We start from the raw sequence: 17,241 nt of genomic DNA, 5'->3' as shown, positions 1-17,241 counted from the left end.
ATAACAGCCATGTATACATCTGCTACTTTGTAATACAGTATTACTATGTTATGTTAAGAGAATATCAACTTAGCTATCGAATGTGAATATTTATTGAGTAATTTATTTACATACCGGTAGTTATTACTAATGTTGCAAAGCTTTCCTTTATAGTTGCCAGTGAAGAAAATGTCAGTTCTTTTGAAAAATATTTGTCTGACCTATGGTTTAAAAAATTGAATATGGAAGTTTAATTAAGAGGCCTTCCATCTTACGTGAAAGGTTCATCTGAAGTATACACCATTAAATCTGAGCCTCTTAAAGCCAAAATTGATGACATATATAATGAAGATTAATTAAGTACTGTAATTCAAATATTTTAAACAAATATCTTAACACTGTGTAAGTAGTTATGAATTTTTAAATGTGTCCTATTGACTACATGGGAATTTAACAATGCATGAATTTTGTTGTGCATAATACTTTAACATGTCAGTAACATTACCCTGGATAGTTGGTGACTGCTTATTATTTAATATACTTCACCTTAAATTTAAAGATTGCCTTGATGAAAATTAAATTTGCATGCAATGAAAATAGCTTACTTTGCCTTTTCTCATGTGACTCAGATTGCTGCAATGTAGTACTTTTTGTGGCCCTTACCAAGCTTGCAGTATTGAAAATAGATCTATTAGCTTTCCATATTACTTTTATTATCAAACTCTATTTTTAATGCATACTTAGAAATTTAACAGTTAAATCTAGAAAACTATTCAAAAGAAAAAAACAAAATATATACATACATCATGGTCTATGCATGTCAACTGCAGACATTTGTGCTCTAATTAAACTCTATCCAATGCACCTGCACAACATGATCATAGCTTTGATCTTGAATGTTTTAAAGGTATTCTCCTTATGAATTTAGGTCTTGGTCTGTATTTTTCAATGTTGGCTCTTGGTTTACAGGATTGATTGCAACAGATGCATCATTGTTTTCCATTATTGTGAAATGACAGAAACTTTTGTTTCTAGTTAGGACAGTTTAATACATATCATTTCTGTTATTTAAGCATGTGAAATTGACATTGAGATACAATTATCTTTTCTTAATATGGAATGAATTAATTAGATGTTTGGTAACTAAATAGTGGGTGCAACAAATCAGTTCCAGATATGTCTCTTAAATGACTCTTTCCAATTTTTTGTTTATAAATATCAAAGAACAAATGCTACAGATGCTTTTAAGTTGCCCAGTGAAACAGTACTTCATAACATTGAGCTTTTGAACTTAAACTTACATTGGGAAAACACTGAGAATTTTCAATGATTATGATACAGAATTGTGCATGGTTTTAATGAAAATCACTAATATAAGAAATTTAGTACTTATCATCTTTTCGTGAAAACAGTCTCTTGGAAATATAGGTTCATTCTCAATTTTTTTTGAGAAAATTTTGTTTTAAATCAATCAATCAATCAATCAATCAATCAATCAATCAATCAATCAATCAATCAATCACTACTGATCTGCATTTAGGACAGTCACGCAGGTGGCAGATTCCCTATCTGTTGTTTTCCTAGCCTTTCTTAAACGATTTCAAAGAAATTGGAAATTTATTGAACATCTCCCTTGGTAAGTTATTCCGGTCCCTAACTCTCCTTCCTACAATCGAATATTTGCCCCAATTTGTCCTTTTGAATTCCAACGTTATCTTGAATGCCTAGTTTACTGTTTTAAGTTATGGTGAGAATGCTCTTGAACAATGTATCTGGTGAAATTATATTTCTGAAAATGATAGTTCATTGATTCTGTGTATGATAGTACATCGTCCCTGGGAAGGCAAAGTATCGTAAGCGTCAAAATGTGAATTTTACAGGAGATGATAAAAACTATTGGCAAGTTGAATACTTACAGTTTAGGCAGTTTCTGATTTTATTCTTCTCCAGAAATGAATTTTTCACCTTATTTAGGTTATGTATTTATTCAATCATAGCCAAAAGGAAATTATTTTAAAGTTATGAATGTCGCTTATAATTGTTTGCCGGTCGTTGTCAAATGCATTGTTTAACAAAGTGGTCCTCTTATGATAGCTTTTGTAGCACTTACGATATTTTGGAAGGATTGGTTTGAAGGACTATAAGGCACAAGAATAATAAGAGATTTTGTAAATGATTGTATTAAAAAACTAGCATATGTACCCGTGCTTTGCTATGGTATTCTACACTGTATACGGATATCGAAGTAAATTACTGTACGTGCGGTGAATAAGATTTTTTTAAATTGCATGTCTCTTAGCGTTATCCAGAAACAGCAGGGGGAGGTTCCCATACGTTGTTTCCAATGTAAAGTGCAAGTTGTGGAGTTGTGATGATAATGGCAGGCTCAGTTGCCTACTGCCATTCCCAGTCGAGTAAGGAAGTTCTCATTATAATGGCAGGTCCCATTACCTACTGCACGGTACAATCAATTTCGGGAGTTTTCGTTACAATGGCAGGCCCCCTTTCCTACTTCCAGACAGATTACAGTTGAAGAGTTTTTGTTATAATGGCAGGCACCTTCCCTACTGCCAGTCAAAATTGAGTTGTACTGTTATCATTATAATGACAGGCCCCTTTTCCTAATATCAGTCACACAGAGTTTGTGAGTTTCCATTATAACTCTTCCTATTTAAGCAGGAGACTCCCAATTTTTCATCGTTCTTCCCGATCTCCCGATTGCTGGGACCGATCCCTCAATTATCAGAGCACTTTCAGTAATTTTTGTATTATTTTAAACTCCCACGCGTTTCTTCGTTATATCGATGTGTGGCTGGTCGATAGTAGTTCTTTTTTTTTTTTTTTGCTAGGGGCTTTACGTCGCACCGACACAGATAGGTCTTATGGCGACGATGGGATAGGAAAGGCCTAGGATTTGGAAGGAAGCGGCCGTGGCCTTAATTAAGGTACAGCCCCAGCATTTGCCTGGTGTGAAAATGGGAAACCACGGAAAACCATCTTCAGGGCTGCCAATAGTGGGATTCGAACCTACTATCTCCCGGATGCAAGCTCACAGCCGCGCACCTCTACGCGCACGGCCAACTCGCCCGGTGATAATAGTTCTAATAATTACAACCGGATGACAGTAGGGAGCATGGCGGCCAGCCATGTACTCCTCTTTGGTCTATAATACAGTCAAATACTCAAATAGCTTAATAATAGGAAGTGGAAGTCGCAAGCGAGTAACTTAACCTCAGAAGTAGCACGCCATAGACGTCTATCCGGCACAGGACCAGCATGAGTGCTCATGTTACGTTACATAGTAGTGCTTCTTTTTGTATGTCTTAATATTTGTTTTGGCCAAAATGTCAATAAAGAAATATGATGTAGTTTTTAAAAGTGCAGGGGCTGCCTGGCCGAGGCGGTAAAGGCGTGCTCGGTTCGCCCGGAAGGACGTGGGTCGAATCCCCGTCAGGAAGTCGTAAAATTTAAGAAACGAGATTTCCACTTCCGGAGGTGCATATGGCCCTGAGGTTCACTCAGCCTACACCAAAAATGAGTACCAGGTTAATTCCTGGTGGCAAAGGCGGCCGGGCATAGAGCTAACCACTCTACCCCATCACGTGCCGCGGTTTACAATGGTGGAAGCCTTTACCTTCCACTCCTCCAAGGGCCTTCATGGCCTGTACGGAGGTGACTTTGTCAAAAGGGTTTGGTTTGGTTTAAAAGTGCTTTTAGGGAAGAGTTTCAGTGAATCCAGGAAGGGACCAACGTTCACATTCTGTACTACGTAGGTGCTTTGAAAAGTTCTCAGAATGTACTAGAATTAAGTATCTTACCTCGGTGAAACTGCTTTTATTTTTCAACACAGTCTCCCTGTAGACTAATGCATTTGGTCCAGCAATGTTCCAATGCCTTGATCCCATCTCGAAAATGAGATTCCTCCAGGCCTGCAAAATCCTCTCCAATTCGGCTGTCAGTTCTTCCCTTGTAGAAAATCTCTGTCCACCGAGGAAAATTTTCAGCTTTGGGAATAGATGAAAGTCTGATGGTGCCAAATCAGGTGAATAAGGTGGATGTGGCAACAGTTCGTACCCCAGTTCATGAAGTTTTGCCATGGCAATAACACTTGTGTGCGGCGGAGCGTTGTTCTGATAAAGTAAACTCGTGTCCTCATACCGAGGTGGTGCAGCTCTTTTCAGGCACACCCCAAATGGAGGTGAGCTGCATGTACCATTTCAACCACATACCAGTCCTCCTGCCATTCTTAAATTTCTGGCAGTACCGGGAATCAAACCCGGGCCCCTGAGGACGGCAGCTAATAACACTAACCGTTACGCTACGGAGGCGGGCGTTGTTCTGATGAAAGATCACCTTTTTCCTTGCCAAACCAGGCCTTGTTTCGCGTATCTTTTCCTGTAGTTGGTCTAGGAGGTTTGCATAGTATTGCCCCATAATTGTTTGGCCAGTAGGAAGATAATCTATCAGCAGAATGCCTTTTGCATCCCAGAAAACTGAGGCCATGACCTTTCCGGCCGAACGCACTGCCTTTGCTTTCTTTGGTGGTGGTGAATCAGCATGTTTCCACTGCTTTGATTGCTGTTTTGTCTCTGGGGTATAGTAGTGGACCCAAGTTTCACCTGTAGTCACAAACCAGCGCAAAAAATCTTGTTGCACTGCAAACGGGCCAGACTTTGTTCGGACATTTCCAATCTGGTGCGTTTATTGTCCAATGTCAAGAGCCCATCCCATCTTGCGGATGATTTTTTTCATACCCAATTCTTCGGTTTATACCCATTCAGAAGACATCCCTACAGCTTCAGCAATCTCCCGCACTTTCAGTCGACGATCCTCCATGACCATTTTATGCACTTTTGCGATAAATTCTGGGGTCGTAACACTTTTTGGCCGTCCACTACGCGGATCATCGTCCAAGCTCTCCCGACTAAATTTAAACTTGCTGGTCCACTTGGCAACAGTTGAAAATGAAGGAGCAGAGTCCCCCAGTGTGTTCTGAAAGTCGGCATGAATTTCCTTTGCTTTCATACCTTTCTTTACAAAGTATTTAATCACTGCTCGAATCTCAGTTTTTTCCATTGTCACAAATCACTACGCGGGAACAACAACAAAGAGTCGTCACTACCACACTCCTGCAGCTAGAGCACTGATGCACCACGTGTTCACTCACAAAGGATGTGTGATTATTGCGCGGGAACCTCGTTGCTCTAGCACTGACATCTAGCGGTGATTCCGAGAACTTCTCAAACTGTCCTCGTAAATGTAGAAGTGATTTTTTAGTTGCACATGGCGGGAATTACGATATATTCAAATGTGTTAAAATGAAAAAAAATAAGGGGAGTGTCCAGTGTGTAGAAAGGATCCAGAAATTGAACTTTTCATGTAAAAACCAAGATGAAAATCCTGTGACGAATACCGAGGCTTTATTTACATCATTTATCGTAGAATGTAACCTGCCTGTAAATTGTGTCAACTATGCGGGGCCTGTATTTCGCAAAATGTTTCCTGATTCGGAAATCGCTAAACGATATGGGTGTGCTAGAACAAAAACAGCGGCTATCATTACAGAAATATGCATGGAAGAAAGGGTGAAAATTGTATCACATTTGCAGGTGAATGCATTTTCTGTTGCTACTGATGGTAGAAGTAAAAGTGACTTGAAAATATATCCTATAGTTGTAACATTTTTTAGGCCTGAACTCAGTGAAATTCAGAGTTGTCTACTCTCTGTACCTAATTTAGAAGGTGATGCTACTGAAACTAACATTGCCAATCTTTTGCTCTACCTTTTCATAAATTCCGCATTCCATTAAAAAACTGCCTAGCTCTTGGTGCTGATAATGCTCCAGTAATGGTAGGATTAAAGAATGGTGTGGCAGGATGTTTGAAGTGGGAAGATAGTAACATAATCATCATAGGCTGCTCTTGTCACCTAATTAATCTTTCTGCAGAGAAGGGTGCGGTGTGTTTGCCTGTAAATGTAGATGAAAGTATAACTGATATATTTTATTATCTGGAAGGGAGTGCAAAGAGGAAAGAAATGTTCAGAGAATTTCAGATTTTACACAACACAGAGATCAGGAAAATTCTGAAGCATGTGCCTACTCGATGGTTATCACTAAGAAGGTGTTTAGATAGGATTTTGCTGCAGTGGGACCATTTGGTTACTTTATTCAGGAGCGAAATTGTGAGTAAGAATTCTCAGATGGGAACTTAAGACTTTCAAAATTACTAGGCACATAGATGTGTCTTGTTTTTCTGAAATGGTGAAGAAGCATTGTCACAACATTTCACCACAATCCTCAGTTAAAAGGAAAACCCAGTCATCAGTTTTATCCCCCCCACCCCCCAAAAATGAAACTACTGATGGCACTAAGAGCCATGCTTGGTCACATGAAGAATGACTGTTCATGATCCTTTCATCAAATTTACGTAAATCTTTTTGCACTTTTCTGTCAAGTTTTATGGGTATTTTTGAAAATCCATATGTAGCTCTTCAGTCAAGTATGCCGCACATCCACTTATTGAAGTTAATTTTGGAGGAACTATGGAAGAATGTGATGGCAAGATTTTTGAAACCACATGTTATTAAAAGCTCCTCCTCTCTCCTTGATGTAGATCATCATACTCCAGCAAATCAAAAGGATGATTGTGATCTGATGATAGGGAACTCTGCATTTGTTTTAATGAAAACTTTGAAGTCTGAGGAAAAGTGCATATTCTTTAAGCATGTTAGAAAGTGTTTCTCTTCATCATGTGACTACATGGTACACAAATTTCCGTTCAGAGGTGAAGTTTTAATTACTGCAGAAGTTGTAAATATTTCCTCTATAGGTAAGGCATCATGTTCTAACCATAGATTTTTCATTGACAAGTTTCCGAGCATTCTGACTAGTGAAACAGAACATTTAGATAAAGAAAGTGATATTCTGTGCTCCCAGTTATGTAACTTTCAGCTCCAAGAAACAGACCTAGTAAAAGGAAGAAATGATGTTCAGGTCAGATGAAATCAGATGATGGTGTACTTGGTCAATCAAGTCTGTCACAAGAAGCAGACCCCTCTCTTCTCTTCCCATCCCTCTTCTTCATTCCACTAGTAGCCTATACTACCTGTCAATCAACATGCGGTAGGTCTGCCGGCAGGCTTTGCCTTATGTTTCAAGTGCCAAATTGATTTGAGGCAGTTATAAAACATGTACAACAGCAATGACCAACAGCAGTCATGAACAATGAAACTGACGCATCTCATGGTCCCTCCAGAATTAAAACTTGTTTTGTACAATAATCTGTATGCAAATTACAAGAATCTAAATCAGGCGCTTAAGATGTCATGACTGGCGCTTACGATAAACTGGTGTTCTGTATATTATCAATGGTGGTTACAATCATTTCTTTTTTGCGATGTTTTTACCCTCTAGATTCATTTGATGCTTGCGATACATTGCCAGCATGTGCAGTGGAATTTGATTTACATATAAACATCATAACCTCAATTTTGACGAAAATGCTGCTTACGATACTTTGCCTTTCCATGGGCGATATCCGAAATCCTGGTGATAAAACTTCTATTATATATTTTTTAAAGATTTGCAAAAACTAATCACCATATTTGTGTCCAAGAAAATTACTTCAAAATTATTTGTATATATTTTTGATACCAGAAGTATTTTTTGTATAATGCAGTTCAGAATATTTTAAGCAAGCCTCAGATATATGGAAATAAAGGAGTCCCACTTCCATTTGACAGGCGAGGGACTCCATGGAATAACATGGTGAACAACATAGAATTTGATGGCGAGTTATCAATATTAATGGGGCTTATGGAAGAAAGAATGTAGAGCTGGCTGAATCAGCAAAGAGAATGTATCTGGTTGTGTTAGGAGTTGATATTCTGGGAAGAGGAGATGATAAGGAATAGATGAGAGATTATAAAGTGTTCTTAACAGGAGTTCAGAAGGAAAGGGCAGAGTTCAGGGTAGGACTGTTCATCAGGAATTCTGTTGCACACAACAGAGTTTCTGTTAGACAAGTGAATGAGCAAATGATGTGAGTATATATAGCAGATGGATGAATTATGACATAAATTATCTCAGTTTAGCTCACCGTGTGAGTGTGCAGATGAGGATGAAGTTCATAAGTTTTATGTCATCTTTCCACCAAGATGTTCACTTTTCCCATCTTTACACACAGTTGTTCATAGGTATTCTCTTGCTGTTTCTACTACAGCATCCCTGTATGGCACCAATTCTCTTTGGAGATTCTTTATCCTTGTTTGTTTCCAAACAGACTTTACTTTCTCCATCCTAGGCATAGGGATACTTGGTTCACTGCAGATCAGATAGTGGTCTGCATCATCAAATACTCTCTGGAATATCTGCACACTCATAACAGATTTCCTGAATTCAAAGTTGATTATGATACAATCTATTATTGACCTGATGCCCTACCTTTCCATGTGTAGCAGTGAATAGCGTCATGCTGAAAGAATGTATTCATAACTGTTAATCCCATGATAGCACAGAAGTCCAGTAAATGCTTTCCATTCCTAGCTTTGATATCTTTCCCACATTTAACCATCACTTTCTCATATCCTTCACTCTATTTCCTACTCTTGTATTGAAATCCCCCGTTAACACTATTCCATCCTTGCTGCTGATGCTGGCTACTGTGTCGCTCAGTGCTTCAAGTGGGAGGCAGCTTGTAAATGTAAAAGGTAAAACGTAAAATGTAGGTGTATAAGAAATGGCTCCAAACAAGGACTGATAGAACAGAGTAGAACACATAATGTTTGAATCCAAGAAGTTGTGGGAAGATTTCAGTGATAACCTGGAAAGGCTTGGTCAAGTGCCAAAGAAACCTTTCTAGACAGTAAAAAAAGAATCCTACAAAGGGAGGGAAAAAGGAAATGAATAGTGTTTTGGGTAAACCAGGTGAACTCATAATAGCTCCCAGGAAATCACTGGACAGGTGGAAGGAATATTTTGAAAATCTTCTCAGCATCGTGAATGACTGAGATCATGGAGAGGAGGACAGTGATGATAGTGAAATTACACTTGAGGAAGTGAAAAGGATGGTAAATAAATTTCAGTGTCATAAAGCAGCAGGAACAGATTAAATTAGACCTGAAATGGGAAGAAAGGGATGAAAAGCTTCACAGAGTAATAAGATTAGCATGGAATGTCAGTAAAGTACCTTCTGAATAGATAAAAGCAGTAATTGCACCCATCTATAAGCAAGGGAACAGGAAATATTGCAGCAACTATCGAGATAATCCATTGATCAGTATACCAGGCAAGGTGTTCACTGGCATTTTGGAAGGGAGGGTGTAATGAGTGGTTGAGAGTAAGCTGGATGAAACCCAGCATGTTTCAGAACATGGAAAGGCTGTCCAGGATCAGATTTTTAGTATGCACCAGGTAATTGAAAAATGCTTCAATAGGAATAAACAGTTATGTTTCCTAGATCTAGAGAAGGCATATGATAGAGTACCGAGGGAAAATATGTTAGCCGTACTGAGGGATTATGGGATTAAGAGTAGATTTTTACAAGTAATCAAAGGCATTTATGTTGACAATTGGGCTACAGTGAGAATTTATGATAGAATGAGTTTTAGATTCAAGGTACTTATAGCGGTTGGTTGTTCATATGGATCATCTATTGATAGGTACTTATAAAGTGGCAGTGAGGGATTCAGTTATTTGGAAATATGCTAAGCATTTTGGCCTATGCTGATGGCTTGGTCTTAATGACAGATTGTGCTGAAAGCCTGCAATTTAATATCCTGGAACTTGAAAATAGGTGCAATGAGTATGGTATTAAAATATCTTTATACAGGTCTCTGTCCAGACCAACTTTGCTGTACTGGAGTGGAGGTTGGCTGGACTCGGATGTCTTATTCATAAGTTAGAAGTAACAGACAGGAAAGTAATGAGAATAGTAGCTTGTATGAATAAGTGGGAACAATGGCAGTGGTGTACTCGGAATGAGGAGATAAAGGCTCAGTTAGGAATGAACTTGATGGACGAAGTGGTACAGATAAAATGGCTTTGATAGTGGGGTCATGTGGGGTGAATGGAGGAGGATAGGTTACCTAGGAGAATAATTGACTCAGTCATGGAGGGTAAGAGAAGTAGAAGGAGGCCAAGACAATGTTGATTAGACTTAGTTTCTAATGATTTAAAGTTAAGAGTTGTGGAGGTAAATGAGGCCACAGAGCTAATTTCAAACTGAGGATTGTGGAGGTGTTTGGTAAATTCATAGAAGCTTTGGGCTGAATGCTGGAAGGCATAACAGTCTATAACAAAGATGCATGTGTATATATGTATGTATGCTGTTCTGATGAATTCTGTAAACCAGATCTTGAGAAATACCAACTCAAAACTTAAGATCTAATTGACCGGGCGAGTTGGCCGTGCGCGTAGAGGCGCGCGGCTGTGAGCTTGCATCCGGGAGATAGTAGGTTCGAATCCCACTATCGGCAGCCCTGAAGATGGTTTTCCGTGGTTTCCCATTTTCACACCAGGCAAATGCTGGGGCTGTACCTTAATTAAGGCCACGGCCGCTTCCTTCCAACTCCTAGGCCTTTCCTATCCCATCGTCGCCATAAGACCTATCTGTGTCGGTGCGACGTAAAGCCCCTAGCAAAAAAAAAAAAATCTAATTGGAACTTTGGACTGGTTGTTTTTACTGTAAAAGCACTTAATATGAAGTTATGTTTAACTAAGAATAAATGAAAGCACTAATAATATACATCATTAAATAATGAATAAATATAAATGCAGTTGTAATAAACAGGTATTACTGTAGTTTCAGTGAACAAAGCTAAAATTTGCCCATAACATGTTCTTCTTTCTATGTTCACTAAATGTGAAGATCAACGTATTGCGTCCTTTCCTGTATGTTAGAAAGTAGATAATAGTAATGACTTATACTTTCTTTTTTTTTGTTTTCTTCTTTTTTTTTTTTTTTTTGTTAAAATTAAAAGCTTCACTTCCATTGAACTATCAAACAAAATTCACTTTTCTCTCCTTTACACTATTTCTTTATGATATTTATAATAGAACTAAAATGTATGAAATAATATTTATTTATTTAAGCCTCCAGGATATATTTTCTATGCAGTATGTAAGCAGTCCGGTTTTCCGCCTGATTCATGCAACTTACTTCTTTTGTTTCAAACAGCTATATTGAAGGTTGTTCTAAACATCATATTCTCTTTGAAGTAAAATCCTGTGACTTAGTAAAGGAAAACAGGAAATGTTTTGCTGTGTAACTTTTCATCCTTGTAATCAGTGCAAGATGATATAAGGAACATTCAATTTTCATGTGCAGGAATTGTTCCAGGGAAAAAAAAAAAAAATCAGTTTTTTTTTTTTTTAATTCTTAGATTATGCTAATATGGAAAGATAGTCATTGATTTAAACTTTTCATAGTTTACAACTAATTCATGGTCATAGAATTTTTTGGTTAAATACAACTATGAATTTAATAGTGTGTTTGACATACAAACTGATTCATACTTCTTCAATTAACTTTCAAAGTAAATTGATTTTGTATAATGGAACAGTCATTTTTTTTACAATTACTATTCAAGTTTCCAACCAACACAGCATAGAAAATAGCAGCTGGATCCTCTGTAATATCAATAGAAGGGAGTGTAAGATGAATTGATAACAGTTCAGGAGAATCTCGATTATATGTTACTTCATTAAATGACCTGCAGATTATCTGTTACTAAAGTAAAATCTGCATTTTTAAAGGTATGATAATGATTTAAATTTTCTACCTTTTCTGTAAAGGATAAACATTTTCCCTAATGTTGGACTCTCTTCAATATTCTACTGATTAAAATTACTCGATAATAGTTACAGTAGATTTTTGGTGAAGCTGTGATAGGAAAGAGCTAAGATTCTGAAGGGAGCAACCTTGACCTTAATTAAGGTACGGCTCCAGCTTTTGCCTTGGGTGAAAATGAGAAACCACATAAGATCATTTTCAGGCCTGACATTGGTGTGGCTCAAACACACAATCTTTCAAATGCAAACTTTCAGGTTCATGACGCCAATTTGCTCAGTTATAAAAATGTTCAATCTCTTGATTTAATACAAGCATGGGCATCTATTGGTTCATGAATCACAAACTACAATAGAAGGCACTGCAGGAGGTCAGTGTTCTTTTGTCTGTCACTCTTTCATATTGTAAATCTGAGTAACATTCAGAGTTAGGCAGCAGTGCAGTTCCACTCTGAAAGCCATCATGGCATATTCAAAACCAACAAAAATCAGCAGCTCACAAACATAAGACTGGATTTATGGCTTGAATTAATATATGTGGAAAAATATACAAAGGTAATCCCAAAAATAAGGTCTCCTATTTTTTTATAAATACATAGATCTGTTTATTTCTACAATGGTTTACATCATCTTACAGCTTGAACATTTAGCTATTTTTCTACATAATCACCATTTTGGTCAATGCATTTTTGCAGACTCTGTGACAGTTTTTGTATGCCCATGTCATACCAGCTCACCGCCATGCTGTTCAGGAAGTTGTGAGCGGCGCTTTGGGAAACCTCAGGACACAAAGTGCAGAGATCATCCAGGGTGATCTTCACGCATGATTTGCTCAACCTTCACGACTGTCTCGATGGAAATTGACGGTCTCCCGCTCCTTTGTTCGTTCATCGTGAATTTCGGTCCGACTGGCTGCAAACTCTCTACACCACTTATGAACATTTTTGACATCCATGCACAACTCACCATACACTTCCATCAATTGGCGATGGATTTCAATCAGTTCAGTACATTTTGCATTCAAAAACCTAATAACTGCGCGCACTTCACACTTGGTGGTAACATCCAACGGGAGCTCCATTCTCAACGGCCGTCAAGACAAGACTGAGTGCCTCAGCGCGGCGTACGCACATTTATATGCGAACACCGGAAACACTCTTCACAGTATTATGACCAACAGCCACACAAATAGAGTTCTGTATTTATAAAAATATAGGAGACCTTATTTCTGGGATTACCCTTATATTTTATATGTATTCATACATTTCATTTGCTAATGATATAAAATTAAGATTCTTTGCAGCTAAAATTTTGGCTTCATTTGCTTCGACTTATTTAGAAACTGTTTCACAAATGAGGCCAAATCAGAACACAGATTCCATTTGACTAGCACAGCTAAAAATGAAATAAACCCAGAAAATGAAATAATTGAAAATGCAAAAGAAAAATCATGATTATTTGTTTTCTCTTCTTTTGACTAGACATACAGTACTTGAGACCACACTTGTTCAACTGTTGGACTTTGATCTTTGCACAGCATTGCTGTATCTTTCTCTGGTGTATCCCCTTTCTTTGCTCTGACTAGGAGGTACCTTTCGGCTTATTTTCTTTCTGAAAAACCTTTAACTTTCCTCAGGATCTGTCTCACAGCCTGTCGGTTTTGTTAGTCTATCAGCACTAGTTATTTTTATCTCTTTCTCAGACTCCATCAACCAGAACAGGCAGTTGGTCAGTCTGTTGGGGAGCGGGCAAGTTGGAAGTGTGGTTCGGGGCGCGCAGCGTGAGCTTTCATCCGGGAGATAGTGGGTTCGAACCCCACTGTTGGCAGCCCTGAAGTTGGTTTTCCATGGTTTCCCATTTTTCACACCAGACAAATGCTGGGGCTGTACCTTAATTAAGGCCATGACCGCTTCCTTCCCACTCCTAACCCTTTCCTATCCCATCATTGCCATAAGACCTATCTGTGTTGGTGCGACGTAAAGCAACTAGCAAAAAAATAAGAAAACAGAAGTCTTTTGGGAGACAATCTTGCAGCAGGATCATATAAAACTACCCTCCTTTTCCTGGCACAGTCAGAGAGCCTCGCTATGTGGGAGTAGAGCTCTGAATTATGACATCTCTGGTATTCCTCATCTTCGAGTATCAGGCGTAGGATATTTCTGAGAAGTCTCCTCTCTCCAAAACAGTTTTTCAATCAAACCTTTTCTATTTGGTGACAGACACACCATGGCATGTTGGTAAAGTACTTGGTTTTCTCCAGTGACACTTGGATTCCTAGTGCCCATCTGTCTTCTGAGACAATTGACCTGGATCACCACTATTTCCAGAGATTCAGTGATAAATGCCATGTCGTCTGCAAAGACTAGACAATCTACTGTCATCCCTTCCCTTTTGTAACCCAAGTAGACCCAACTCTGGACACCCAAACTGACCAGTTCTTTGCACCATTCTCTCACAATGTTTTGAAGGATGCAGTTGAAGGAGAGTGGGAAAAGCCTGTCACCTTGTCTGACTTCAAAGCTTTCCAAGATCGCTTCTGAATTTTGAATTTAACTTCCCTCTATCTCTCTCTCTGTAACCTTCTGAATTTAACTCAACCCTATGTGTATGAGGGCTGGGGTGTCTTAACTGAAGGTTTATCTGTCCACAGAGTCATAGGCATTCCTAACGTCGACAAAAGGGTTACCACTTTGTGGCTTCTCACCTTGGAGTAGGCTAGTACTTTTTCGAGATTGAGCTCAGCATAGGATTATCTATTCCTACCTGGCATTTCCTCAGTTGACTGTTCAGTTGATTCTCTTCCTTTGTTAATAAGGTCTTAGACACAACCTTGTATGTTACTGCAAGGAGAGAGATTTCTTAGTAGTTGTTAGTGTCTGTAAAATCTCCTTTCTTGTGAAGAGGATGGATCATAGGTGAGGTCCAGTCAGATGGCAACTTTTCCATTTACCAGATATTCTGAATGATCTCAGGAAGCTTCTTCACTGCCTTTCTACTGGCATACTTCCAGAGTTCAGCCACAATGGAGTCCTCTCCAGCTACCTTGTTGTTATTAAGAGCTAGATGATTCGACTAAATTCTTCCACTAAAGGAGGTAGCAAGTCCAGATTGGGTGTCATTTGCTAGCAGTCATAATCCTTACTAGGTGGGTCACAACTGAGCAGGTTCTTTAATTACTCAACTAAGGAGATAGCAGTTATCCTTATTGTTGTAAACCAACTTGCCCTGTGAGTCTCGGTGGAGTGTATTTACTGAGATTCTGCTTGAAATTTTTGTAGAAGACTGTGGGGTAATTTTTGTGCAGCTGGGTCAGTTAGTTGTGTGTGAAGGCCCATTTGATTCCTTGGATTATCTTGGCCATAAGCTTCCTCTATTCCGAGAATGTTTCCAAGTTTTCCTTGGTCTTTTGGAATCTTCATCTCAGCCATCCTGTTTGTCTTTGGGTTGCTGTTTTAGTTTCAGTGTTCAGTCCGCCATATGTGCTACCTCCTCCTTGCGAGGGAAGCAAGTTAACTGGCTGTCTTAACTAGGGCCTCCGTCAGTTGGCTCCAATTATTCAGATTTAATAATAATATAGTCTAAAGTAAATATAAACCATAATCTATATTTATCTAAGAATCAGGAACCACTACTGCATTCATTATTCATTTGTGTCTCCGTCTACCAGTTCATTCTGTTGTGGTGTTTGCTGGCTTTGCGGTTTGGAGTTTGCCTACGCAGGCTCTAATTAATGCATTTTCCAGTTCAAGACAGTGAATTTGGCAAAGGGTGCCAAAATATCCACAGCCCTTTAAAATATTGTGTGTTTGTTGCATTTAACTATTTCACCAACTGACAGGCTTTAGAAAGCTGCACAGCAGTAATATTGTTACCAATTTGTGGTAGAGGATATGAGTTATATACATTTTTAAAATTAATCATTGTTTATTTCCTGTCCCTTAAAATATAAAATGAAGAAACACAGAATGTATAATGTACAACATGAAGGATATGCACAATATAATGTATCAGTATTGACTGTATCATAGTATACATCACTCTTGTGAAAGATCCACATGCAGCAAAAGAACTGTAATAAATGAACAAGTAAGCAAATATGGGGATAAACATGACTGCATTTGAGTATAAAGATTATGAGACAACAGTCATCTGTCCTAAGAGGTTCTCTGAAAAATATTTGGGTAGAAAAATATTATAGGGAAGGATAAAGCATCACAATTATATCCATTGATTCAGTAGGCAGACTAACAATCATTAGACTGCCACCGCTGTGAACAGTGTGTCTGACGTTGATTTCAGTCGTGCCTCTTCCAGTTTCAAGCACAATGCGTCATTCGTGTCGAGATTACCAACCATCCGACGGCACAAGAGTACATCATTACACTCCCCATGTCTGGCGAAAGGTGTTGGGGGTAGTGGTGGAGGCTCTGGAGGAGGTCCTGGACCACGTGGCTTTGGCGAGCTCAATGCATCTTCAGAGAATCTAGGTGAGTCCTTTCATTCTATTCAAGATAATCAACTAGCACTCTGCAGTTTGGATATTGATGACTTTTATCGCTATGTTATGTTTGATATTTGTATTAATATACACAATTCATATTTCGAATGGGATGTTGAACAAATGTTTATCAGATTTCCATATTAAAAGATATGATACTCCTGTATGAAAACTAGCAGGTGCAATTCTTATGAAAGGTTTGTAATTATTATTTAGTCAAAAAGCAAAAAGAGGACAACTCTTGGGATTCAAGCAAAAGCTTCCCTGCTCTCCAGACTACTGCATTAACCAATTTTACCTGAACAACAATAACAAAAATTCATTTACAAAAGCATTTCTGGCAAAAGATGTTGAGGCTAGAAGCAAGGATTCTACAGAAAGACCAGGAAAAAATGAGTTTGGTGAGTAGAATGTACTTATCTGGATGTTTAAGAGACATCCAGATCCACTGAGATTTCCAGTAATTTTGACATTATTCTGATGATCTCTTCTCACACAGATATTTAACATTAAAGAATTGAAAAGTGATTCTCTATAGATTGCCTTAGCAAAATAGGTTAATGTACTTGTTCAAAGAGTAAGACTTTTTAATTTGAATCCTATTGTTGAGGTCACATTTTTGGGTCTTTCATCTTGGACAAAAACAACTTTTCATAAAAGTTATCCTCTAAATCCAGATACAATACTCTTTGGTCTGCAGATAAGAACCTGAAATTAGTCCCTTTACATTGAAGATTGGGAACAGGCTTGAGTCTGAATTAACCAGTCACATATATTAAACCTGTCTTCAAGATTAGACTTTCAAATTGTTTGCCTGTTACTACAGATGTACATCCCACTAAGAAGAATATGTATATCACAAGGAGAAGAAATAAGAGGAGCATTTGCAATTCCAATCTAACGGACTGTGGCAAAAAAATCTTTTATCTCCATCAAAAAAAAATGAAGACAGGTGAGCACTGTATCAAAAATTGC

At 38.3% G+C, this 17,241-nt stretch overlaps 1 protein-coding gene across 1 annotated transcript in view; it reads left to right on the top strand.

The window, feature by feature from the left end:
* The window catches only part of LOC136879341 (potassium voltage-gated channel subfamily KQT member 1), a 916,827-nt gene that overhangs the window by 727,732 nt on the left and 171,854 nt on the right, over positions 1 to 17,241 (top strand). The window contains exon 9 of the mRNA XM_067153158.2: positions 16,083 to 16,255. Within this exon, the coding sequence (XP_067009259.2) occupies positions 16,083 to 16,255 (173 nt within the window). The remainder of the gene's footprint in view (positions 1 to 16,082; positions 16,256 to 17,241) is intronic.

The sequence above is a fragment of the Anabrus simplex genome, chromosome 8 (genome assembly GCF_040414725.1).
Source record: "Anabrus simplex isolate iqAnaSimp1 chromosome 8, ASM4041472v1, whole genome shotgun sequence".
NCBI classification, from domain to species: domain Eukaryota; kingdom Metazoa; phylum Arthropoda; class Insecta; order Orthoptera; family Tettigoniidae; genus Anabrus; species Anabrus simplex.
Note: the sequence above shows the minus strand (reverse complement) of the source record. Positions and strands in the feature narration are given on the sequence as shown.